Source organism: Parasteatoda tepidariorum, chromosome 1 (genome assembly GCF_043381705.1).
Source record: "Parasteatoda tepidariorum isolate YZ-2023 chromosome 1, CAS_Ptep_4.0, whole genome shotgun sequence".
Taxonomy (NCBI): domain Eukaryota; kingdom Metazoa; phylum Arthropoda; class Arachnida; order Araneae; family Theridiidae; genus Parasteatoda; species Parasteatoda tepidariorum.
In genome coordinates this window covers 70,031,724-70,054,719 of record NC_092204.1, presented here as the reverse complement: position 1 = coordinate 70,054,719, position 22,996 = coordinate 70,031,724, and the positions used below count along the sequence as shown (strand labels likewise).

General features: G+C 26.2%; 1 protein-coding gene across 6 annotated transcripts in view; it reads right to left on the bottom strand.

Annotated features, from left to right (window-relative positions):
* Positions 1 to 2,096: 2,096 nt before the first annotated feature.
* LOC107437064 (Ankyrin repeat-rich membrane spanning) overlaps positions 2,097 to 22,996 on the bottom strand; it is a 47,558-nt gene continuing 26,658 nt past the window's right edge. For 5 of the 6 annotated variants that reach the window (XM_043038954.2, XM_043038949.2, XM_043038938.2 and 2 more), the window contains exons 16-26: positions 21,807 to 22,162; positions 19,756 to 19,935; positions 18,006 to 18,215; positions 16,415 to 16,649; positions 14,408 to 14,573; positions 13,991 to 14,169; positions 12,876 to 13,195; positions 11,089 to 11,547; positions 6,051 to 6,083; positions 4,944 to 5,224; positions 2,097 to 3,108 (exon numbers count right to left, since the gene is read on the bottom strand). In XM_043038954.2, coding sequence (XP_042894888.1) covers positions 2,244 to 3,108; positions 4,944 to 5,224; positions 6,051 to 6,083; positions 11,089 to 11,547; positions 12,876 to 13,195; positions 13,991 to 14,169; positions 14,408 to 14,573; positions 16,415 to 16,649; positions 18,006 to 18,215; positions 19,756 to 19,935; positions 21,807 to 22,162 — 3,284 coding nt within the window. In that variant the 3' untranslated portion in view covers positions 2,097 to 2,243. The remainder of the gene's footprint in view (positions 3,109 to 4,943; positions 5,225 to 6,050; positions 6,084 to 11,088; positions 11,548 to 12,875; positions 13,196 to 13,990; positions 14,170 to 14,407; positions 14,574 to 16,414; positions 16,650 to 18,005; positions 18,216 to 19,755; positions 19,936 to 21,806; positions 22,163 to 22,996) is intronic. The other variant, XM_043038967.2, reaches the window with a different exon arrangement.

The window sequence follows — 22,996 nt, the reverse complement described above, 5'->3', positions numbered from 1 at the left end:
ACAAAAAAATTTCTGTACTAGATAGAATTATTAAATTAAAACCTTAAAATAAATGAATACAGATATTTTGTTTTAATAATTATTTATTTCCAACAGTTTTTAATTTCTATACAAATAAAGACTATAAAATAAATGCTAATTAGAACAAAATAGAAATGAAAGGCCAATATAAAATGCACATGAATACTTGGTTTGCTCTTGTAGAATATTTCTAAAAATTCCTGAGTACATGTAAGCAATACATAAATAAACATCTCTAATTATAAAAATTTATTGAAAAAAATTAAATATCCTAAAGATTAATCCATTTTTCCTGATAAGAATGCAAGCCTTGAATTAGAAAAATGCTTTTATGTAATCAATTCATATTACTCAACTACATATTTTTCGTATTATGTTTAAGATGATTAATGATAAGCATTTCAAAAGTAATTAATATTTTATTATCAAATTAAATAATTCTTCAAATATATGATAATCGTAAAAAAAAAAAATTTTTGTTTTTCATTTTCTGTTTTGAAAACAGGACCATAATATTTCATAACATAAGTGCTTTAAAATATTATATTACAAACTATCATTTCTCTAATCANATAATGTTTAAGATGATCAATGATAAGCATTTCAAAAGTAATTAATATTTTATTATCAAATTAAATAATTCTTCAAATATATGATAATTGTAAAAAAAAATTCTAAGATTTTTTTAAAAATGTTTCAAGACAAAATTCTTTAGAGTTAATGAAAATTAAATTCATATATATTATACATAGTATCATTTTCTGTTTTGAAAACAGGACCATAATATTTCATAACATAAGTGCTTTAAAATATTATATTACAAACTATCATTTCTCTAATCAATTGTTTATGAAAATATGAAAACCGAATTATATACTATTCAGTTTCTATTTTAATGAGTTAATATATTTTATAGTATAATTATTAAAAATAAAATGCTAATTCTTCTACTTTTATAATATATTATTGATATTTGTTTATTTCTGATGATAAATTACTACAAATGAACATAAATGCCATTATCAATCTTGTGCATTACTTGAATATTGAATTAAACAAAAAAAATTTTTTTTTTATTTCAGTCATCTAAGAATTAATTATTTTTAGGATAAAAGTTGACCTTTATGGGTAATTTTGAACATCAGAAATATTTAAAAATGAAGATTTTGTTTATAATTTTTAGTATATTGGACTTATGTGCTGTAACAAAGAAATAACAAATATTTTGCCATAAACAATTTTACTAAATTTGAACAGAATTAAACTAAGCATATACATGAAATAAAATTTATAGTTAGTAACTATTTGGATATGTATTATTACTTTACATATCATAATGAAGAGAATGTTATCAACAAATTTATATTTTTAAATAGAATAATTTAATAAAAATCTCTTAGGTATTCAGGTTCACATTTCTAAAAATTAAATATGAAATAATGTTGACAGTTCAAAGGAGAAAAAATGCTTAATAATACTAGTTTAAAATAAAATTATGAATTAAAAAAAATGAATTATTTACAAATGAGTATTTCAGTCTAAAAAATGAAATTATTCATTTTTTTCAAGAAATTCTTGAATTTTCTATAAACCTGATATATAATAATAGATAAATACTGATTATATAAAAATAAAGTTAAAAAAAAAATCTAACTTTGAATACAGAAACTATAGTAGCAAAGATAAGAAATAACTAAATATAATAAAATATGCTAACCCAAAATATGCTTCTTTTTTTTCTCAAAATAAATTTTTTTTTATCATTAATTGAATACAAAAGTTTCAAAATAATATTTTCTGTCAGACATAAAATTAATAATTAATCTTAAAAACTAAAAAATGTTCAATTTTGTTTCACAAAATTTATTTCTAGAATTCATAACTCTCTTCTTTACTACATAAAACTTATACTTACTTATAAATTTCTTTATATATCTATCAGAAGACTTACGAATTATTTAAAAAGGTTCGTAATAGGATAATTTTCATAACACTGCGCTGTTTTGTTCCCTAACATAGAAAAATATACAGGGCATTTTCTAAAAAATTAAAACGTACCAAAAAAATTTAATTGAAAATAAACAGTACTCTGGAACAGTGGGAATAAACTTTTTCCACACTACTAAATAACATGGCATGAAAAAAATCTTATCTAACATACAAATGCTTCATTTTTAGTTTGGATTTAAAATAACATAAAATATATTTTAACCAATAGAGATTCATAAAATTGTTTCGTTGTGAATTTGACTTTCTAAAATTGAAACAGTTTCTTCAACAGATGGAGAATCCGTAACATCTTGTCCATATGCAGTCATAATCGGAACATACTGTGTAGTACTGAGTGGTGTCGCTATTTCAACCATTGACGTAGATGACGGCGGTGGTCTTGAATGATCACAAAGATTACTCTCCACAGAATATTGTCTTTCTAATTGCTTTTTCATTTTCCTGTGAGAGCCAGAATCAGACTTGCAGTGCTTAGGAATAGATTTTTCTGGTGTACTTTCTTTTTCTGATTTCGAGGATTGCAGATTATAATGACTAGAGCGATTCATATGAAACGGGGATACAAGAGGGGTATGCTCATCATCTGAAAAAAACCCGTCTGCGTCTGATCCTGGGGTGGGTAAAGGTTTGGGTGGTAAATTTTTCGGCCTCACTTTTTCCTCGGTTTCAGTTGAACTGTCGGAGGAGCAGTCAGATTTTGAAGTTGATTTCTTCTTCAGCTGTTTTACCTTGTTTGTTACGTGGTGAAATGCATTGTTCTTTTCTTGAAACTTTTTACTATGCTCTGAGCCCGCATCAGATTTTGATTTGCAAAAAGTTTCGTTTTTGTTCCCTGGCGGAGGATGTATATATGCGGCAGAGTCGTACACCAGTGAAGATGGTCGTTGTAGAGTGACGGGCTTCAACTTTATATCACGCCTTCTTGATGGACTTGAAGTAGTTGAAGCAGAGTCATTATCTTCACTCTTTGTTCGAGTGAGGGACAGGGTTGAAGTCTCAAGAGCTGTAGAAAGGTTATGAGATCTTCCTAATGATGATGACTCAAGATCAGTCATGGAGTCACTTAAAGACATTGCACTGTAAAAAAAAAGATTTTTAAGAACATGCACTATACATGACAATGAACTATGACAATGAAAAAAGACATAAAGGATTATACTTATGCTTTAATATTTAAAAAAAAACACATAGAGTCGCACAGATTTACTTTCACATATTCAACTTACTCTTTCCTATTTTGTCCTTCGCATCGAAATAGTTCTAACAGTTCTAATTGTGGAGGGAACGACATCTATTGGTCTACGCTCACAGAGGATTCGTTTCTCATACACACACACATATATATTAATTTACCATTACAAAAAACGATTGTTGAATAATTTTGTTGTTTTATTTACTGCAGCACAAATATGCGTGTAGTGATTTGTGCAGCAAGGGAGGAAAAAAGACAATAATTAATTTAAGAATTAAACTTAACAAATTTAATAAGGAAGGAAAATAATTAAAACAGCAACAACGATAGCGGAGAACTGCCTACATGCAGTGTTGCAAGACAAAGACTGATTGCTATAATTAGATTGTTCTATAGAAAAGAGTAAGTTAATTTCAGATTCAGGACTTTTCCCGTCTGGACAGTCTGGCACCTTTTAACACGAAAGTAAGTGGTTTCGATGGCGGATGATCGTGAATTAAAACTACTACATACATATATAAGGAAAATTGTTAATCAATTACGGTGGGACCTAACAACACAATTTTCAAAACATTCCTTTACTATATTACTTATATATACAGAGTGTCCCAGGATTATTGGGACAAACTTTAAGGGAAGATAGGAGGCATCTCAAGGATTCAGATTTGCACAGCAATCCATTGTCGAAAACGTTCTTCACTGAGTGATGTTGTTCGCAAGATCAATGGTTGAAACAGACATACACAGCTGCTGTCATTTCCTGTAGAGAAGTATGCAACGTTTTATGAACATCAGCTGGCAGATATGCACATGAAATACAGATTGACAGAAAGAAATGCACGAGCTGCAGAAAGATTGTTTATGACTGTGGAAATACAGGTCTATTTTCTCCAATGCTCTTATGAACAACTTAGAGGGAAACGAAGAAGTTTACAACCATGGGTTACTATGCAATTTTGAATCCTTGTGATGTTCCCTACTTTCCCTTAAAGTTTGTTTCAATAATCCTGGGACACCTTGTATTTTTGATAATTATGGGCATTCACTAATATTTGCCAACTTATATAAGCTAGTACAAATGTACATTGTTTCTTGTAATGCAATGAATCTCAAATAGTTGAGATAATCCTTCACTACTATAAATGGCATTTTCTCAAAATGTTTTACATACTTATGGTTTAAAAAATCTCTGAATTTTTTTATAAATATTTTATGGAACTGGGATTACAAAAAATGACTTTTTGAAAAATCAATGAAAGAAATATTAAAGGATATAGAAATGAACAGACTTTTAAAACTTTTAAAATTAGTAATGAAATTTGTCAACCGAAGATGTTGCAAACTAAGAAAAACTGTAGAAAGTTTAAAAAATAACCACCATTTGCAGCAACAATGTGACACAGTTAGAGGACAATATTAATAACAGCCAATGCAAACATTTAGTTAAAATAGTCTGGCATGTAGCAAAAAACATCAATTTAGAGATTTTCAAGTCAACCATGTCATCCGTGGACTAATTAATTTCCAACTAATTGTTGAGAATAAATTTTCTGCTTTTATAAGCAGAATGAAGCAAAGTGTGCATAACTATCTCTCTCCTTTTTTTAAAAAAAAATCGATTTTACATATTGTCAATCATTTTTAAGAGACCCAATATCATACACTATTAACAGACAGAACACATAGATAAAAATTTAAGTACAAAGAAAAAAGGTTCTACCTGACACGTAGAGTTGGAGAACCTTGAAGGCTGCATAAATATAGAGCATCCACTTCTGATGGAGTTGTAGCGACAATGGGCATATGATGCTGATGCTGAAGGCCCAGCTTTTCCTCAGAAATCAACTCTTCAGTATCAGACAGAATTGGACTCAGTGGATTTCCAACTATCACGGATGGATTAGAGCCTTTTCTCATATTGTTTTCTTCCAAAGTATCTTCTAACGCTTCTTCATTCAAAGTTTCTAAAGCTCCAACAATCATTGATTCTTCCATTGTTACCTTAAATTATTTAAATTGAAAGTATTTTACATAAAAAAAAAATTTATACTTCACACCTCATTTTGTTCATGTAAAGCAGTGTTTCCCAAACTTATGACTTTAGTGTACCCTTTCAAAATTTTTCGTAACGCTGCGTACCGCTAATAAAAAAATGAATGTATTTTGTACTGTAAAAAAATTTCACAAAAGTTAAAAATCACAACTGGCTGTTGACACCACTAATTATTAACAAAAAATAGGTTTCCTGTTTCTAAATAAAAGTTTGTGAAATTTTCGTTTGCTCCAAGATATTTCGCATAAGAACGCGTACCCCCGCTAAACTGTTCCCGTACCCCTGGGGCTACGCGTACCACACTTTGGGAAACACTGATGTAAAGAGACAGATTAAGAAGAAAATATTTAAAAATATTTATATTTTTCTTATTTCATTCTATAAAAAATAAGTTTTTACAATTAGTAATATTAAAAATAAAGATGCATTTTAGAATTACTGAATTACTTAAAAAAAATATTACTAAGTAATTAAAAATTTTATATGAAGTTTGTACAAGGTTATAAACTTTAATAGAAATGCATTTTTATACAAAGTCATGCAGAGTTTCAAAAGTTTTGTTAAAGAATGCTTCGTAAACTTGTGTAAGAAAAAAGTATAAGTTCTAGTGATAAATAATATACATGCAATTAATACTATTATAGGAAATTTTCAGAACATGAAAGGAAAAATTTAATTACGATTACAAGCTGTAAGGAACAAAATATATGTAAGATTATAAATAAATATCAATAAATGCAGAAAATAAATATGAAAAAATGATTGAAATCCCACCTCATTTAATACATGTTGCCAATAAGGTGAAGGCTTGCAAGAAGAGAAAGAAAAATTATTGAAACATATATTTTTAAATTAAAAAAAAAAAATTCAATAAGTCATTTGACAGTTATAAAAATGAAGTGATCATAAAAAAAAATAACCCAGTTAATACCAATACAAAAAGAAATGAGAAAATACTTATAATGCATAGAGAAAAAATTAATAAATTTTAAGTATTTAAAGACACTTAACAATTATAAAACCAAAATTTCATATTAACAAAAATTGAACAACTGAAATAAATTGAAAAAGAATTGATATTTTACCATTTTACAAAACATAAGTTTAACATCATTAAATAGACAAAAAGTTCACTTAACAACAAAATACTGGTCACCTTAAAAACACAGTAAGTTGCTGTAATCTGAAAAATACAGTCCCTTTAATTTATTCTGGAGAAGAGTTGAAAAGTTTCGAGTTAATATTAGCTTGATTTTTGTATTTTTTTGCTATAACTTCCAGAACTAATGGTGTAAATCTAAATATATTTTAGCACACAATTAGAAAACTAGTCTAAATATAATTTCATGAAAAAAATTACATTTAATAATTACTGTTTGATATAAAATATGATTTGAAAAGTGATGCACTAAGAAGCAAGCGCACCTTTCACATTAAATGAATTCACAATACTTTATACAGAACATGGAAATTTTTACTTCCCCAGAGCTTTTCTTATATTATTAATACTTGTATTATTATATATTATTATCTTTAAAAGTAATTTTTCAGCTTGAGTTGTTTGTGATTTTCAGCTTGAGTTGCAATAATGATGTATATAACTATTATCACTAGTTTATAGTTCAGTTTTGAGTGAATAAAAAATACATTATATGTATATAATAAATGTTAAATATAAAATATTATATAAATATATAGTCATGAAAGAATTCCGTAAGAGTGCCTTAACATGGATAAAATTTGGGAACATTTGCCTTAGAACCCTTTTCTTCATCTTTATGAAACATTAAAAATTACTTTTTGCACGAAATCATCTTATAATAAAATAGTTTTATATTTGTATGCAAATATCTTGATTAACACAATTTCTGAAGATATGACAATAATCACAAAATTAAATATGTTAAGAAAGCCACACTTTTACGTCTAAATTACTGAGGCAGTTATTACTAGACTGCAGCTACCCATATTTTGAAAGTCAATAATATAAATATGTTGAAAAAAGATGAGTTTAAATACTATATATGAAGACTGCCTCTTAACACATTGTGGGTCTGCTAAGAAATGTTAAATTTTAAAACTTACGCCAGCACAATTTTTTTCAAATTATTGCTAAACATGATTAAATATCTTATCCAAAATTTAGGTCATTATTGTAATAGAAACTATATATATTGTGATAAGAAAACAACATGAAATCTCAAGAGCAGTCAAGAAAGTACTAGTAAGTAAAAAAATCTGATCATTCGGTACAAATTATTAAGGTGTTATTATTTTTTTTATTTTTTTTTACCACTGTATATAGACGCAATTAATGATAAAAAAAAATAGCAACTAAGTCAAAAATTATAGACAGTGGATCATGGATTATGATTTTCTATAGGGTTTGATAGAAATCGTTTTTTTTTTCTTTTTCCCCCAACACTGAATGATGGACTGTACATAAACACTTTAAAATAAATACAATTTTATAGCTTATTTATATCATTCGGTACAAAGTTGAATCTTAAATGACTTCCAGTTTGAAGAGAACATTTTTAAACTATACAGAAATGTGTTAACATCTTAAATTAGCGGAATTTTTTTAAATTAAAAGTAACTATAGAATGTTTTTAAAAAATTAATTCAAATGTTAAAAAAAAAATATTTAAAAACATATTTCTAAAGTTTGCTTAAAATACAAAAAAAAATTGGTTGAACAGTTTATTAAATGGAGCTGAAATAGTGTGTTTTATATTGTGACTCCTTACTTAATAAAACTTTCATTTCACCATTCAAACTGAATCAGATCTGTTTTTCTAAGAAAGAAACATTCTATTCTCATTAGACAATATAAGTTATGCCATTAAATATGTTTAAATGAAATTTTTTGTTGCATTTTCTTTAGAATATTTTCAATGGAGAATTCATTTAAGATTTAACTTAAACAGTGATGTTTCAATAGTGTGACATGAGTCAGATCTTCAATTAATGAGTATATATTTATAATTTCCGCAAATTCTTAATAGTAATTAAAAATGTAAAACACAATGCCTAATGTGTAGTAACTCATTAGATAAAAGAAATAAATTCTTTTTATATTATTTACATTAGAACAAAAGAGGAAAATAAATAAATAAAACATTGGCTTTGCTTATCTTCAAGCAATTTTTGAAAATTAGTTATTATCACTGTCTTCAACTGCCACAAAATTTATCAAAAAAAGTTCATTCCATTATGGGTGGCCCTTTAAAATCTTAGAAATAAAGAAAAAGATATTTGAATGCATGATGAATTTATAAAGTTTATCTAATTTTTCAAAAAGAGCAAGAAAAATTTACTTTCTTTTCAAATGGTATTTGGTGGAAAATGTATGACCTTTTTACTCAATTAAAATGAATATAAGGGCTATAAATGATTCTCTTTTCATAGTCCACAATAATGAGAGATCATTACACTTATTATAATACATTAGATATGAAGTGATATTTTTTGCTTCATATTTATAAGATTTAAGCATTTAAAGATAACAAATCTCAGTTTGGATTTGATATAATTTTTTGATTCATTCTTGTTAATAGGTTTTTAAATGCAATCACAATATACATTAAGAAATAACTCTGGATTAATGATGATAATTTCCCATTCTTCATCATTTTTTAAGAACAGTAAGTGTAAACAATATTCATTGCTTAATGTGTAGACTAATTTTACTAAGCACAAAATTTGATCTTAATTGAAAAATATTAAAATCAAATTTAATATGATCCTATAGATTGTATCAGCTATTACAATAGAAAATTTACCAATGAAAAAATATTTAAATAAATTAAAATTTTAGTTAATTATTCTATTATTTTCCTACGTATTTGATTTTTCTTATGTATTTGATTAATCTAAATATTAGAATTTTTCATAATCTAATTTTATTTTATTTTGTTCTATGTAAATATTAAGTTTAAATGCTGATAAAACACTTTATGGGACAGCATAGACTTTTTAATAAATAAACTGAAAGAGCAAAGAATCAGTCAGAACTAATCATTGATAATTCTTATTTTCTATGAGTGCTGAGTTAAAATTTCTATTTTATTTATTAAAATTTTAACTTGTTTTCACATTAATTAAAAAAAAAAACATATCAAAGTTATATCACAAAAAGCTTTTTTTGTTTACAAAGTTAAATATTTAAAGAAAAATAAAATAAAATAATGGTCTAGTATTTATTAACAAATCAGCCCATTACCTTCATTTATTCATAAATACAATACCACTTTTTGAAATACTACAAGATAAAAATTATTCAAATCCAGAAACTATTTATATTAATGTTCCTTCAAGCATATAAATATTAGATAGTGAAAAGAAAATTAAGTGCAGATAGAAAAGTTTTGAGTAAAAATAAAAAATAGGATTAGTAAAAAGAAATAACATGCAAAGGTTTCATGCAATTATTTTATTTTCCAAAAAAGAATGCATATTAATAACAAAATTAAGAGATTTTACATTCATGCTAAAATCATTATAAAATGAAAATTTATTAAACTTGGCACAAAATTTTTTTTTCATTTAAATATAACAATAATAAAAAATAACAATAGTTTTGTGGATGTGTAAACTTGGCAATAAAATTATCAAAAAAATGGCATCAATTTGCACATTACACATTAGTTGGCACAAAATTGGAAGGAAAACTTACAATACAGCAAAAAAAAATTATAAAATATAAGATCATTAAAAATTTTAAAGTTAAATTTGTTTTATCATAAATTAAATACTTTCTTTAATTTTGTCACATTTAAGACATTTATATTCTTTAAAGTTACCTTTAACAATGCAATAATTCTTAAATTCATTAATCATTGTTCAATATTCTCTTAAATTATAAAAAGGAAAAAATCTCTCTAAAGAAAAGTCTAAGAAAGGATTATATAAGTAATATTAAGTTTGATTCTTTTTATATACTTGTACACAAATAAGTATTAGAACTAAGCTCGATAAAACTTAATAAATACATATTATCTTAAAACTTGCACCATTACCAAAGAGGCATCCTAAAAAAATTCTAAGTTAACCTGAGTTACTTGATACAAAATAAAATTTTATGCCTACAAAAACATTTTCTAATTTAAAACCATCTTATTCATTACTACAGATCACTAGCATATATGTAATAACTGAGTAAATACATATTATCTTAAAATTTGCACCATTACCAAAGAGGCTCCTGAAAAACTTCTGGGTTAATCTGAGCTAATTGTTAAAAAAATAACATTTTCTAAAAAACCTTTTATAATTAAAACCATCTGGCTCATTACTGCAGATCACTAGCATACGTCTAACACCTGAGTATATAGGTATTATTTTAAAACTTTGACCACTACCAAAAAGACACTTGAAAAAATTCTGGGTAAAACTCAGATACTTGTTAAGAAATAAAATTTTATTACACACAAAAACCTTTTATAACTAAAACCATTTTGTTTATTATAACAAATCACCAACATTTGTCTGACACCTGAGTAAATACATATTATCTTAAAACTTGCATCATTACCCAAGAGGCATCTTGGAANAAAAATAAAAAAAAAAAAAAAAAAAAAAAAAAAAAAACAGGGTGCACTCTTTGAAAATACCCTAAAAGAAAACATCAAATTTTCAAATAAGTATGATCTCTAACCTAACACAATATTAAAAATACACCAACTTTAAACAAGTTTAAAAGTAATGTTAAAAGCATTTAAAACAAATAGAAGTCTAAATAATATAGAAATTTCTAAGAAACTATAAAAATTATAACATTTTATACAAAATATTGAATTTTATAGGATACCTGCTTTTCTAAAACACTACTTCTTTGCTTTTGGATACTATTTTCATTACTTTCTGCTATAACTCTAGACGCTTTAGAAGAGGCATTATCAACCACTTTATGTTCAGGAGACTTATTTCCAGTATTTTTTAGAGGCTGTTTCGAAGTGAAGGAAGTGGTACGAGACAATTGTTTTTCCTCCTTGTAATAATAATTACCCGTACTCAAGTTTGCCATCTCATGCTCTCTCAAAGTCAAAATTAATATTCTGAAAAGTTCCCAATCACCAAAGCACATATTCAACGTGTCTTTTAATTCTTTCAAGTCACATGTAAGTAGAACTTGGCCATTTATGTTATTTTCTTCAATGACAGAGGTATAGTGATCAAGCTTCTTCATATTGAGTTTATCTTGTGACCTTAATAATTCAGAAATGCCAGCCACAGATAAGGAACTAAGTTTCTCTTGATCATGTAAAATCTACAAACACATAAAATTTTTTTAGTAGAAACAGTAATAGAAGAGTAACTGATCTACCAAAATTAAAATTTATTGAAGATATTAATCTTCACCTTTATGGAGTAAAAATTTGGAAAACTACGCAAATTCGATCTAAACTAGTTAACAATTGCACAAAAATTAAAAACATAAGGTTGATAATAGACCTAATGAAATTCTTAAAATTTTATTGAGTGAGAAAAGAAAGCAATATTTATGAATTTATTTTACAAAATTCTTGATAATCTGAAATTTTGAATTAAGATAATATATGTAAGAGCATTAAGTTTCTTTAAAGAATAAATATCTGGGTAATTTGCAGGGAAAAATAAAAACATAAAACCTTTTAGGTAATTAAGTAAAAGCTAAAAATACCTTTTAGGTAATTAAGTAAATTTCAAATTTAAGCAAATTTTAAACAAAGAATCTCTAAGTAATGATTTGAGTAAATTTTTGAGATATTTAAAAAATTTTACTACAGATTACTAGCACAAAAAAAGAATAAGTAATAGTTTAAAACAACAAATTAAATATATTAAAAACTGTATAAATATGAACATGATGTTTATAATCATAAAATACTCTTTATAATGGTAAAAGAAAGAATTTGTATTTTTGTGTGCATCTCTCTTGAAACTCCAAAATCTTTTGTGTAACAACAGATGTCATAGTGTAAATCCAAAATGGTGGCCAGCTGCTACATGGAGCAATTCTAACCCCAAAAGGAGATTCTATATTACAGCTCTATGTAAATAAAAACAAGTTTAACAGAGAAGTTACTAAACAATCTTTAATTATTATTTACCCTTGATTCTTTATGTAAGATAATGGTAAAATCAAATTTGATGGCATGTTGGAGAAATGCAACTAAATGTTTTGAAAACTATATAAAAAGCTTATTTTATTTATAGTTATGCCTTTGAAATGTATTTTTATGAACTTAATTAACAGTAATGTAAAAATTAAAAAAATAGCTACATACTTTATACCAAATAACTGGAAAAATTACTCGATTGAGAATAAATTTACACTAAAATGTGCTGACCACAAATAATTATATTATTATCAGTGCCTAATTATGTCCCAAGTGTGGCGCTTTTGCACTAAATGTGAAGGGACTTACTCTGTTAACATCTCTGTATTGATTAAGAATAATTTGTTCATTATTTATGATTTATTTCATCCCTGTACAAAAACCAGGTATCCGGTTAATTTTCAAATAATTTATGACTTGAGAGGATTTCCACATGAGACTGACATATCTTTAAAGATATAAGAAAAATCTTTTTTGTAATTAATTAATGGCATACCATAGCTGAAGTTGGTTTAGAAGAATGAAGCAAATTCTGTGACATAACCATATCATGCGATGGAGACATGGCCCACCATGGTTGAGGAGAAGCAGCATAATTAGGAACAGGCGGAGCTCTATTATGTTGAAACATATCTTTTCTGTTAAAAGTGGCAGGTGAACAGTAACCCATTGTGAGTCCAAAATCTGGTGTAGGAAGAGGAGTAGTCATCCGCTGGATTTTCATATTAACAGCTGCATTTACAGAATCCAACTTTGTGGGTGGATTAGAAGGTTTCAAATCACTTTTCAAAAACTCAGATATCTGTTGATGTGTTTCTAAAAAAAATGAAGACAATATAATTTTGAATAGAATAAATATAAGTCTGCAGTGAATCAATAGAAAAATGCTTTTCTTATAATTACAATTTTTTGATTATGGTAAATAAAAAATGATCTCATTAAAAGTAAAACTGTTACGAAAACTGTTAAGTTGAAAAATTGTTTAAAAAGTAACAAATATTCTCGCTTTACAAGAGAAAGTTTTTCGGGCATTTGATGAACAAACTCATGAGTTGAATGGTTCTTTCCTCTTTAATATCCAGAACTTTTAATTTTAAACTAATTGATGCGTTAATTAGAGGAAGGCCTATACTACATTGATTAGGATTTTAAAAAAACAATGAGAGCTACCAAATATTTAAATAAGAATAAACACAGTAAGCAATTGTCAGAGCAGTTCTACTTTATAGTTCAGAAACAGGCAAAAATAGAAAAAAATTTAAATGTTTCTAGATAAATGTCCTAGTTTTATTTTAAAAGTTTCTGGAGTACAAGACAACAAACAAAAATCTTTTGATAAAAAGCCGAAATAAAGATGTGCAAAAAAACGTTAAAGCAAAAGGAAATTTTTACACAAGGAGAATTTCATTAACTGGAATTTTAAAAGAACTTAGAATACTAATAAGAGGATAACAGAAGAGAAGAACAGAATGGAAAAAGATTCAAAATAAGGACATGGCCCACAAAAAGCTCTTAAATTAATAAAGAAAAATAAAATAAATTTAAGAATATAAATAGGATAAGAACAAAGAAAATTGAAAAATATAGAAATTAAAAATATATATCACTCACCCTGTATGACCTTTCTTATGTAAGGATCAAGATTTATGGTAAAAGGCAAAAACACTTTCAAATCATTGATTAACAAGCTGCTCGAATGAAATGATAAAAATACTTCAAACTTTCTTTCATCGTGGTCCAAATCAAGAGTTGGTTCCTGCTCTCTTGATACAGGCATATAAGATTTAATCCTAATAAAGAAATTAAAGTATAAAAAATACCAACCACACATAAAATAAATCAACTTGTTTTATAAATAAGACATCTAAACATTAATTTTACGGAGAGAAAATTTCAGGATTATTTGAAAAATAGATTATAGATTTAATTTCTAAGATTTGAAAGATTTCATACTTAAACCCTTTAAATTTCTTTTATTATCACTTTATTTTTCTAAAATTATAAAGAAATGAAAATATTCAATCTTACTTTTCATAGACAGTTTTTAAAGGCAACATCTCATCAAATTCATTCTCATGCATTTCATAGTACATGATAATCCAAGATGTTCTGTATGGCCATTGTTCTGTAATGTTAACCCAAGAGGCTAAATGATACCAATTGAAGTCAATATTAAATGCCTTTAATAGACGACCTAAAAAGGCAAATAAAATAGTCAAAGCTTTGAAAAGACCATATAGTATGTGTTTGAAGAAAAAAGAAGATGATTATATCTTTTATAGACATTATAGCAAACAGTTACGTTCTTAAAATACTTAGAAAAGTAATCATTTAAGGAAGTACAAAGAAATAAAGTTATATAACACAATATATTTCAAACCAAAACTGCATAATTATGATTGAACAAACAATCGAATTCAAAACTATACATTAATAATATGATTTATACTCTAATTTAGTATAACTTTGAAGATATGAACTGCTCGGGGGATCGTAAAAAAGATTTTAGAAACTTTCACATTTTTGATCTTATTTAAACCAAAAGAAGAATCAAAATTACAGAGCAAACATTAAAAAAAAATATTTTTTTGATTTGATCATAAATCCAGGCCTTTTTTTGGCAATTATTCCATGGTTTTTAAAGTTTCAATATCTTAAAATGCTTTTCCTTCAACATGATTAAATCATAAACTCATTCAGTTTCCATAATTAATAGTTATTACAGTGGAATATCACATTGATATCATTGAACTTCAATTCATCATTCTTGCATCTCTCCTGTTCCTGTATGTATCATATTGTTTTAATGCTCCTGTCACAAATGCTATTACTACAATGTTAATAATATTCAATAAATCGTTTTTGAAACTAGCAGATTTCTGCACCTATCATTCAAAAATTCTACCACCAGTTAAAGAAAATATTGCAGTCAATTGGACTACTTTGAAGCTTTTGAAACAATGAAGAATTTTCTGTATTTATTAGAATTTACAGAAAATGAACAGCAATCTGTTAAAAATATCAAATATTCTTTTTTTTGCCCTCCGAAGATGCACTCAAAAGAAAAAAGGGCTCAAACCTAAGTTTCTGAATATTTCAAATAAATAAACATGTTTCTTTATCTTTCTTTCGGATTATAAATATTTTTGCATTAAGTTATTTAGCATTACAAAATTTTTTTAATTACAATTTTTTATACTTATTGTAAATTTAATAATTTCCATTCCATTACTTCTTTATTATTTTTCTTATATCTTGAAGTCCTTATTCGATATTTTAAGTTGTCCTGCAGTCATCATTTTGCCATATCTATTATTTGAAATGGATGGTCCTTTGAAAAACAATTGATCGAGGTTCTACTGTATTTCAATAGATAGAAACACACAAATTTTGAATTATCCATTTAAGTACCTAATCACTCTTCGACTCTTATTCATTTCTGTGTTTGTAATGTAAACGGGCGAGCTATTGTTGATCATCTTTACGGCTGTAACTGTTACAGATTTTTTTTAAACAACATTACAACACTGCAATTTAAATTATCAATTTTTTACATGCTTGATTTGCCCCAATTTGGTAGTAAATCCAGGTGGATATGATAATCAGTTTATCAGTTATTGCTATGGATTTCATTAAGGTTTTTAAAATCCTGAGATTTTCAATACAATAGTATTACACAACTGGAATTAAAATTAGACTTGCTCATTTGAGCAATCATATTTTGACACACTCAATTCATGACAATTTCATTGTTAAATCATCGCTTATTAATTATGTTAAGTCATTTTTTAATTTTTTTCAGCAGTTATTGATTCAGATTCTTACATAGTTTTTGGAATAGTTTTTTAAACAATAGAATTAAAACAAGTGAAATTCTGCATTTTACCTCTAGAAAATTGATTTAGCTCATTTTTTCTAGATTCAACTTGAAAAAATAATTATTTCTATACAGAAAAATTCTAGATTACAAAACTCTAATTGTTGAGGTTATATTGTATTATGAAAAGTTATACTACAATTTTTTTTCCAACTCACCAGTAATGTAGACAATATTCATTAACCTTCTCATAGATCTAGGATTGATATCACTAAAATAATCATCTGTTAATAAAACTTTATTAAGGTCTTGAGCACCGGTAACTACCCTATGCAGATTGCTAATACTACTTGCTAAGCTGTCACTAGCTTTCAATTTTTGGTTTCCCTTTCCACGCTTTCTTAAGGCATCAGGTATTGACATGCTAGAGTTTGAAGCTTTCCGTATAGAAGACTAAATAAAAAAAATAAAATATATAGATTAGTTAACATAAATATTCAATTAACGGTTTTTGAATTACTAAATCACTACTGTCGCTAATACGCTTTTTAAACTTATCAAATTTAGTTTCACTAACCAAAATTTATTTTTAAGTTGTATTTATAAGAAACAAACACATCAAGTTTCATGTTTTGAATGATTGAAGAATATTAAAAACATATATACAGTGCAGATGAGTAATTATCTTAGACAACAATAATAAACTAGAAAAAATAACCAACGGTCTGTCAGAAGTCAGAATTCGAGTAGAATTTATATTGCATGTTCAAAAAATATAAGTAAAATGTTTAGTGCTTATTCTATGAAAAAGGAAAACAAAATTAAAGATGCCTAAACTGAAGTAGTAGAGATATAAATTTATTTAGAATAAAAATTAACGTCATGCATAAAATTAACAAAAGACTCAAAATTATTAGGAATTTAGGCTAAAACAGTGCCATAGTAAGAATAAATATACCAATCTGTCTGAAGGAGAAGAGTGTAATCATTCTATACTATTTACACTTACTTATAGAGCAGAGACTAAACATTTCACAAGCAAACCTATTTAAAAGCTTAGGAAAACAGAAAGATGTTTTCTAGGTATTACAAAAAAGGAACAAAAGCAAGTATCCTTGATAAGTCCACAAACAAAAGTTTTTGAAGTCATTGAAAGAATCAAATGCCTAAAATGGTAATGGGTTAACAATTTAGCTTGAAAAAAAAGACTGACTAATTGCTAAACTTACAGTATCTTATGGTATACTGATGACTAGGGCATGATTTCCTTTTTTAAAATCAGTGGCAAAGTTTGCTGATACTAAAAAAATGCTAGTTGGAAAACCTGTGTTTATGCTAGCATTTTTTAAAGAAGCATTGCTATAATATTTTGTGATGTAGAAAATGCAATATAATCATGTGATGTATTGCAATAAAAAAATATGATCAGAAATCTAGATCATAAGCAGTTATTAACAATTTGGTGCTTGTTAGTTGATGAAATCGTACCCTGCTGGTGACATCATATGACGATAAAAATAACCACAAACGAGTTTGTTTGACAAAATCAGAAAAACAACTAGAAACAGAAGCCAAAGAGCAGAAGATCCTATTTTTAAGAAAAGGCAAATCCAACTTGGAAACTACAATTGTTGCCACAATAAAAAATTTTAGTAAAAAAAGCCCTATTACAAAAATGTGCTTGCATAGAATAATTAAATAATCTGAAAGAAAATTTTCTTTTTAAATGAGAGAGAATAATATAAATTATCACATAAATTATGTAAATAAGATTTATGAACAGAAATATAAATTTCTTTATGAACTTACAACTGTTGGAACAGCTCTATCACATTCTTTATCTTCATTCCAATAACTTCCCGGTTTTTTATTTGAAAGTAATGCAGCCTGCTGAGCAGCTTTAACTCTTCTTAAACCACTGTTTTGCAAGTAAAAGGGAAGATGAACAACATTACGTAAATATTCATAACCAGTAATGTTAGAGTTTTGAAATGCTTTGTGGATATTTGATTCTATAGCCTAAAAAAGAAGAGCAAAATTTTTTTAAAAAATAATATAAATTAAAAAAGTAGTTCAAATTAATTTTATCTACTATTAACTTTCTTCACATTTTTTAAATTTTTTACTGTAAGAAACTGTTTTAATTAGAGTCAATTAACTGACTTTTTCAAACCGAAAATGCATGAAAAGTAGTATAAACATTTGTTCCCAATTTGTTAATAAAAGACAAATATTGCTGTAAGATCACTGTATCATTAATAACATGTATCTAAACATAAAAGAAGTTTCAAAAAGATAAGGATACTCAGTTAATTTTTCACAAAATCTTGCCTTTATTAAAGGCTTTTTAGTGAAATTAACAATCATATTAAGTATTATGATAAAGAAAAATTAAAATCTATACTGAAAATCCAATAGTACAATGTATTTATCTTAAAAAATATGAAACATTTTAAATTAAATCACTATTAAAATTATAATGCCTTGTTAAAATATATATTTTGAAATATTATAAATGATTGAAAATTGAAGATACAATCTACAAACAAAAACAATACAGAATATACAAAATAGCTTTATTTAAATATACATTCCTGTAATTTTATCTCAAAAACATGTAACATATGCATGTCAATGTAACATTCACGAAGCTGTGTAAATGTGCTTCCATTTATAACTACATCACACAATTATTCGTTGTAAAAAAAGGAAAAAAAATATTTTCATGGTACAATTGGCAATTTCATAAAGTTTAATGTTTTGTGCATGCCTTGAAAAAATTGAGGGGGAAAAAGAATAAGTTGAAGTATTCAAATACAAAAATAGTGTTGAAATTAATGAGTCATAGTACACAATATTTTTCTTTTATACATTTAACTTATAAATGATGCGTAAAGTTGCTAATGATAAGCCGGAATATCACTGTTTATTTTTTTTTTAAAAATAAAAAGAACTATAAATAAGAACCTGCAAGTTTTTAAAACATGATAACATTAATACAACTATATAATTTCAGTTCATTGTATTTAATTTTTTCTTTAATTTCGATTTCAAATATGTACAACTGATAAAAAAATGCATCAAACTATGTTAATGTTAATGAGGTTATTCATAAGAAAGTTAGGTTATTCATTGCATTAGATAACAGTAACAACATAATATATTTTATGTTACTGTTAAGTGAAATTAAATTAATGTTTCAGGTTTTTTAGATATGTGGATACTCAATGTGTGCATCATTAACCACATAACACATTAAACCAGTAATCCATTAGAGGTATCTAAAACAATTGCAAGTATAATAAATGTGATATGATGAATCAATAAGTAAACAAGAGATATATACATGCTAGTCATTAAGCGGAACCAAAGAAAAAAATTTTAGGTGGCCATTAGGTCAATATAATCTACAATTTGGGGTTGTCCTAAAATATTCCTATTTTACAGCAATTGGAAACTACATAGTTACTTATTCCTCACTCTATTTTAAAATTTACTTTGAATTATATTTAATTCTTTCAAAACTGAAATGAAATTACAACAATTAAAGTATACTTACTTGAATAACAATATGAGGATCAATCGCTAAAATAGTTATAAAAGGAGCATTTGCATCAGAAAATAAAGTGTGCACAGCATCGAGCAAATAAAGAACTTTATCTTGTTCACAACTATCAAGGCCATCCACTATAACAACCAAACGTGTCTGTTGACCAATGAAAGCATCCAATCCTTGTACCTAAATAGAAATTTTAAAAATTTGTCAGAAATATTTCTAAATATTTTTTACTTTCAGGAACATATTTAAATATTCTAATTTATACATATTCAATAAATTGTTCATTAGTTTAATATTTAAAGCAGTGATTCTCAACCACTGTGCCGTGGCACTTTTGTGTGCCGCCAAATTCTTAAAATGTGCCGCCAAATATTATAAATGATACAATAAAAATTATAATGCTTTTTTTTATTATGAGTATAGTTTAAATTAAAGAAAAATGTATATATATACTTTTTAAATTTTTCCTCGCTTTAACCGCGTGAACACCTTTGTCGGCGATTGTATTGTCTCAGACAATCTTAAAATAAGATGGAAGTGTTTAAATTGTATATGACACACAATTTTAAAAAATGTTGTAAGAGCTAATCATTAAAGTAAGATTAATTAATAAACAAATTAACAAAGGATAACTAAAAAAACAAATACATAAAAACAAATTAACAAGGGATAACTAACAAAAATTAAGCTAACAATTAATAATTAGCAGAAAAAATAATTAACAAGAAATCACAAAAAAATAACAGTTAATAATTATAGAAAACAAGTTAGCAATTAATAACTAGCAAAAAAATAAATAACTGTTACTAACTAATAAAAAGTTGGTCGAAAGAAATAATTAATCCCTTAATAAATGTGCTTTTGTCGTACATATTATTTTATTTCACTTTCAAAATTATTATCACAAACTATTTAACACAGTGTAAAATAGGTAATTAAATAACTTTTAATTTAGTTTTTTTCATTGTGTGCCGTCAAATTTCGAAATCGTTAAAAGTGTGCCGCAACAAAAAAAAGGTTGAGAATCACTGATTTAAAGGGATTAAGTACAGTTTTCATATCTTTCATTATTTTACAATTTATGTACAAATTTTGCATTATTTTCTGATTTACGAATATAAGTTTTAATTATTACAATAAAGATCATTTTATGTTTAAGTTATTACAATAACAAAATTATAGAAATATGGTGCTTGCCACTCTTACCTTTACAAATATTAAANGAATTATATTTCATTCTTTCAAAACTGAAATGAAATTACAACAATTAAAGTATACTTACTTGAATAACAATATGAGGATCAATCGCTAAAATAGTTATAAAAGGAGCATTTGCATCAGAAAATAAAGTGTGCACAGCATCTAGCAAATAAAGAACTTTATCTTGTTCACAACTATCAAGGCCATCCACTATAACAACCAAACGTGTCTGTTGACCAATGAAAGCATCCAATCCTTGAACCTAAATAGAAATTTTTAAAATTTGTCAGAAATATTCCTAAATATTTTTTACTTTCAGGAATATCTTTAAATGTTCTAATTTATACATACATCAATAAATTGTTCATTAGTTTAATAATTAAAGGGATTAAGTACAGTTTTTATATCTTTCTTTATTTTACAATTTATGTACAAATTTTGCATTATTATTTTTTTATTTACGCATATAAGTTTTAATTTTTACAATAAAGATCATTTTATGTCTAAAATATTACAATAACAAAATTATAGATATATGGTGCTTGCCATTCTTACCTTTACAAATATTAAAATTCTTAAAAAATACAATTAAAAAGAAGTTTTTTTAGTGGCATAACAATAATCAAAAATGAATTAAATATGAGATCATTAGCAAAGTTTTTATTCAGATATACATTTTCTCATGTATACATATAATAATATTAAAAGAAATGCAATTTTAAATGATTTGAAATCAAAACACTGCAATATTTTATTGCAAATAACAAAATTAATTTCTAAATTTTTTATTTATAAAATATTGTAAATGAAGTAAAAACATTGAGTTTCAGTATTTGAGCATTTGTACTCACCATTTGTACCAGTGCATCTACCTCCTTTTTTAGAGAGCTTACACAACTCTCATCTTTAGGAGAGTTCACTTTTAAATAAGAATTAGTAATTCGTCTTTGATGAGAAGAAACCAGAGTTTTTGCAAATCGAAGTAAAGTGTATAAATTCAAGGATATTGCTAGACCAACCGCTACACACAGAGATATAAATATGGATTGATATATGCGTTTTTGGTCATTTGATTCTGAATAAAATGAAGTAGCATCAGTTTGTAAGCCTAAACCAATGATGCCTCCAATGAAAATGATCAATAGAAAAGCAATGATGAAGTTGGGGATGCAACAGATATTGCGGAATCGCCACCACTGAGATACAACTAAGTAAAGAAAAAATTTTAGGAATTACTAAAAAACAATTATAATCATGGTTGATAATACGTAAAGATTAAAAAATACTATTCTAGCTAATGTGTTAGCTTAAGTTAAGTGCTAATTTAATACTGTAAAATATATCATAACTTTATTATAAGTAACTATGAAAAAACTTGAATTGCTTAAACATTGAAGGCACTGGGTTATCGAGGTAAAGGTTTGATCCCCATTTCCATTTTGATCTTGAAGCCTAACCAGCTTTAGATTCATGAGTAAATTTGAATGGCTCAAACATTAAAGGCACTGTGTTATAAAGGACTAGGGTTTGATCTCCATTTTGGTATTTAAGCCCAACCAGCTTCAAATTTATGGGATCGCCTGGGAAATAAAGGCCACAACTGTAGTTTTGGTCGTGAAATAGTGTGGGCATAACTATTACACCTCTTTACTCCCGATACATTATGGCTGTAGCAGGAATGCTTTATAGTGCTCTTTATGAGAACTTTTGTACAATTTTTATCAAAATTTTAGTAATCTATATCTTTTTAACATAGATGTTTTAATATTTACTATAATTCTTTAAGTTTTCTTCAATTCATTAAACAATTGCAAATTTTGTAAATTTCGCGTAGCAAATAAAAATGTGATGTTTTTGTAGGAGGTATTTATTATTTTCAACACCAATTTTTTTTTTTTTTCAATACCCAAGTTTCACAATTTAGTAATTGATGTGCATCAACATTTTAAGAAAGATCCATAACATTAAGAAACTGTACAACAAATAATAATCAGCCTTTTAGAAAACATTCAGAATTTGTAAAACAATAAAATTGAGAATT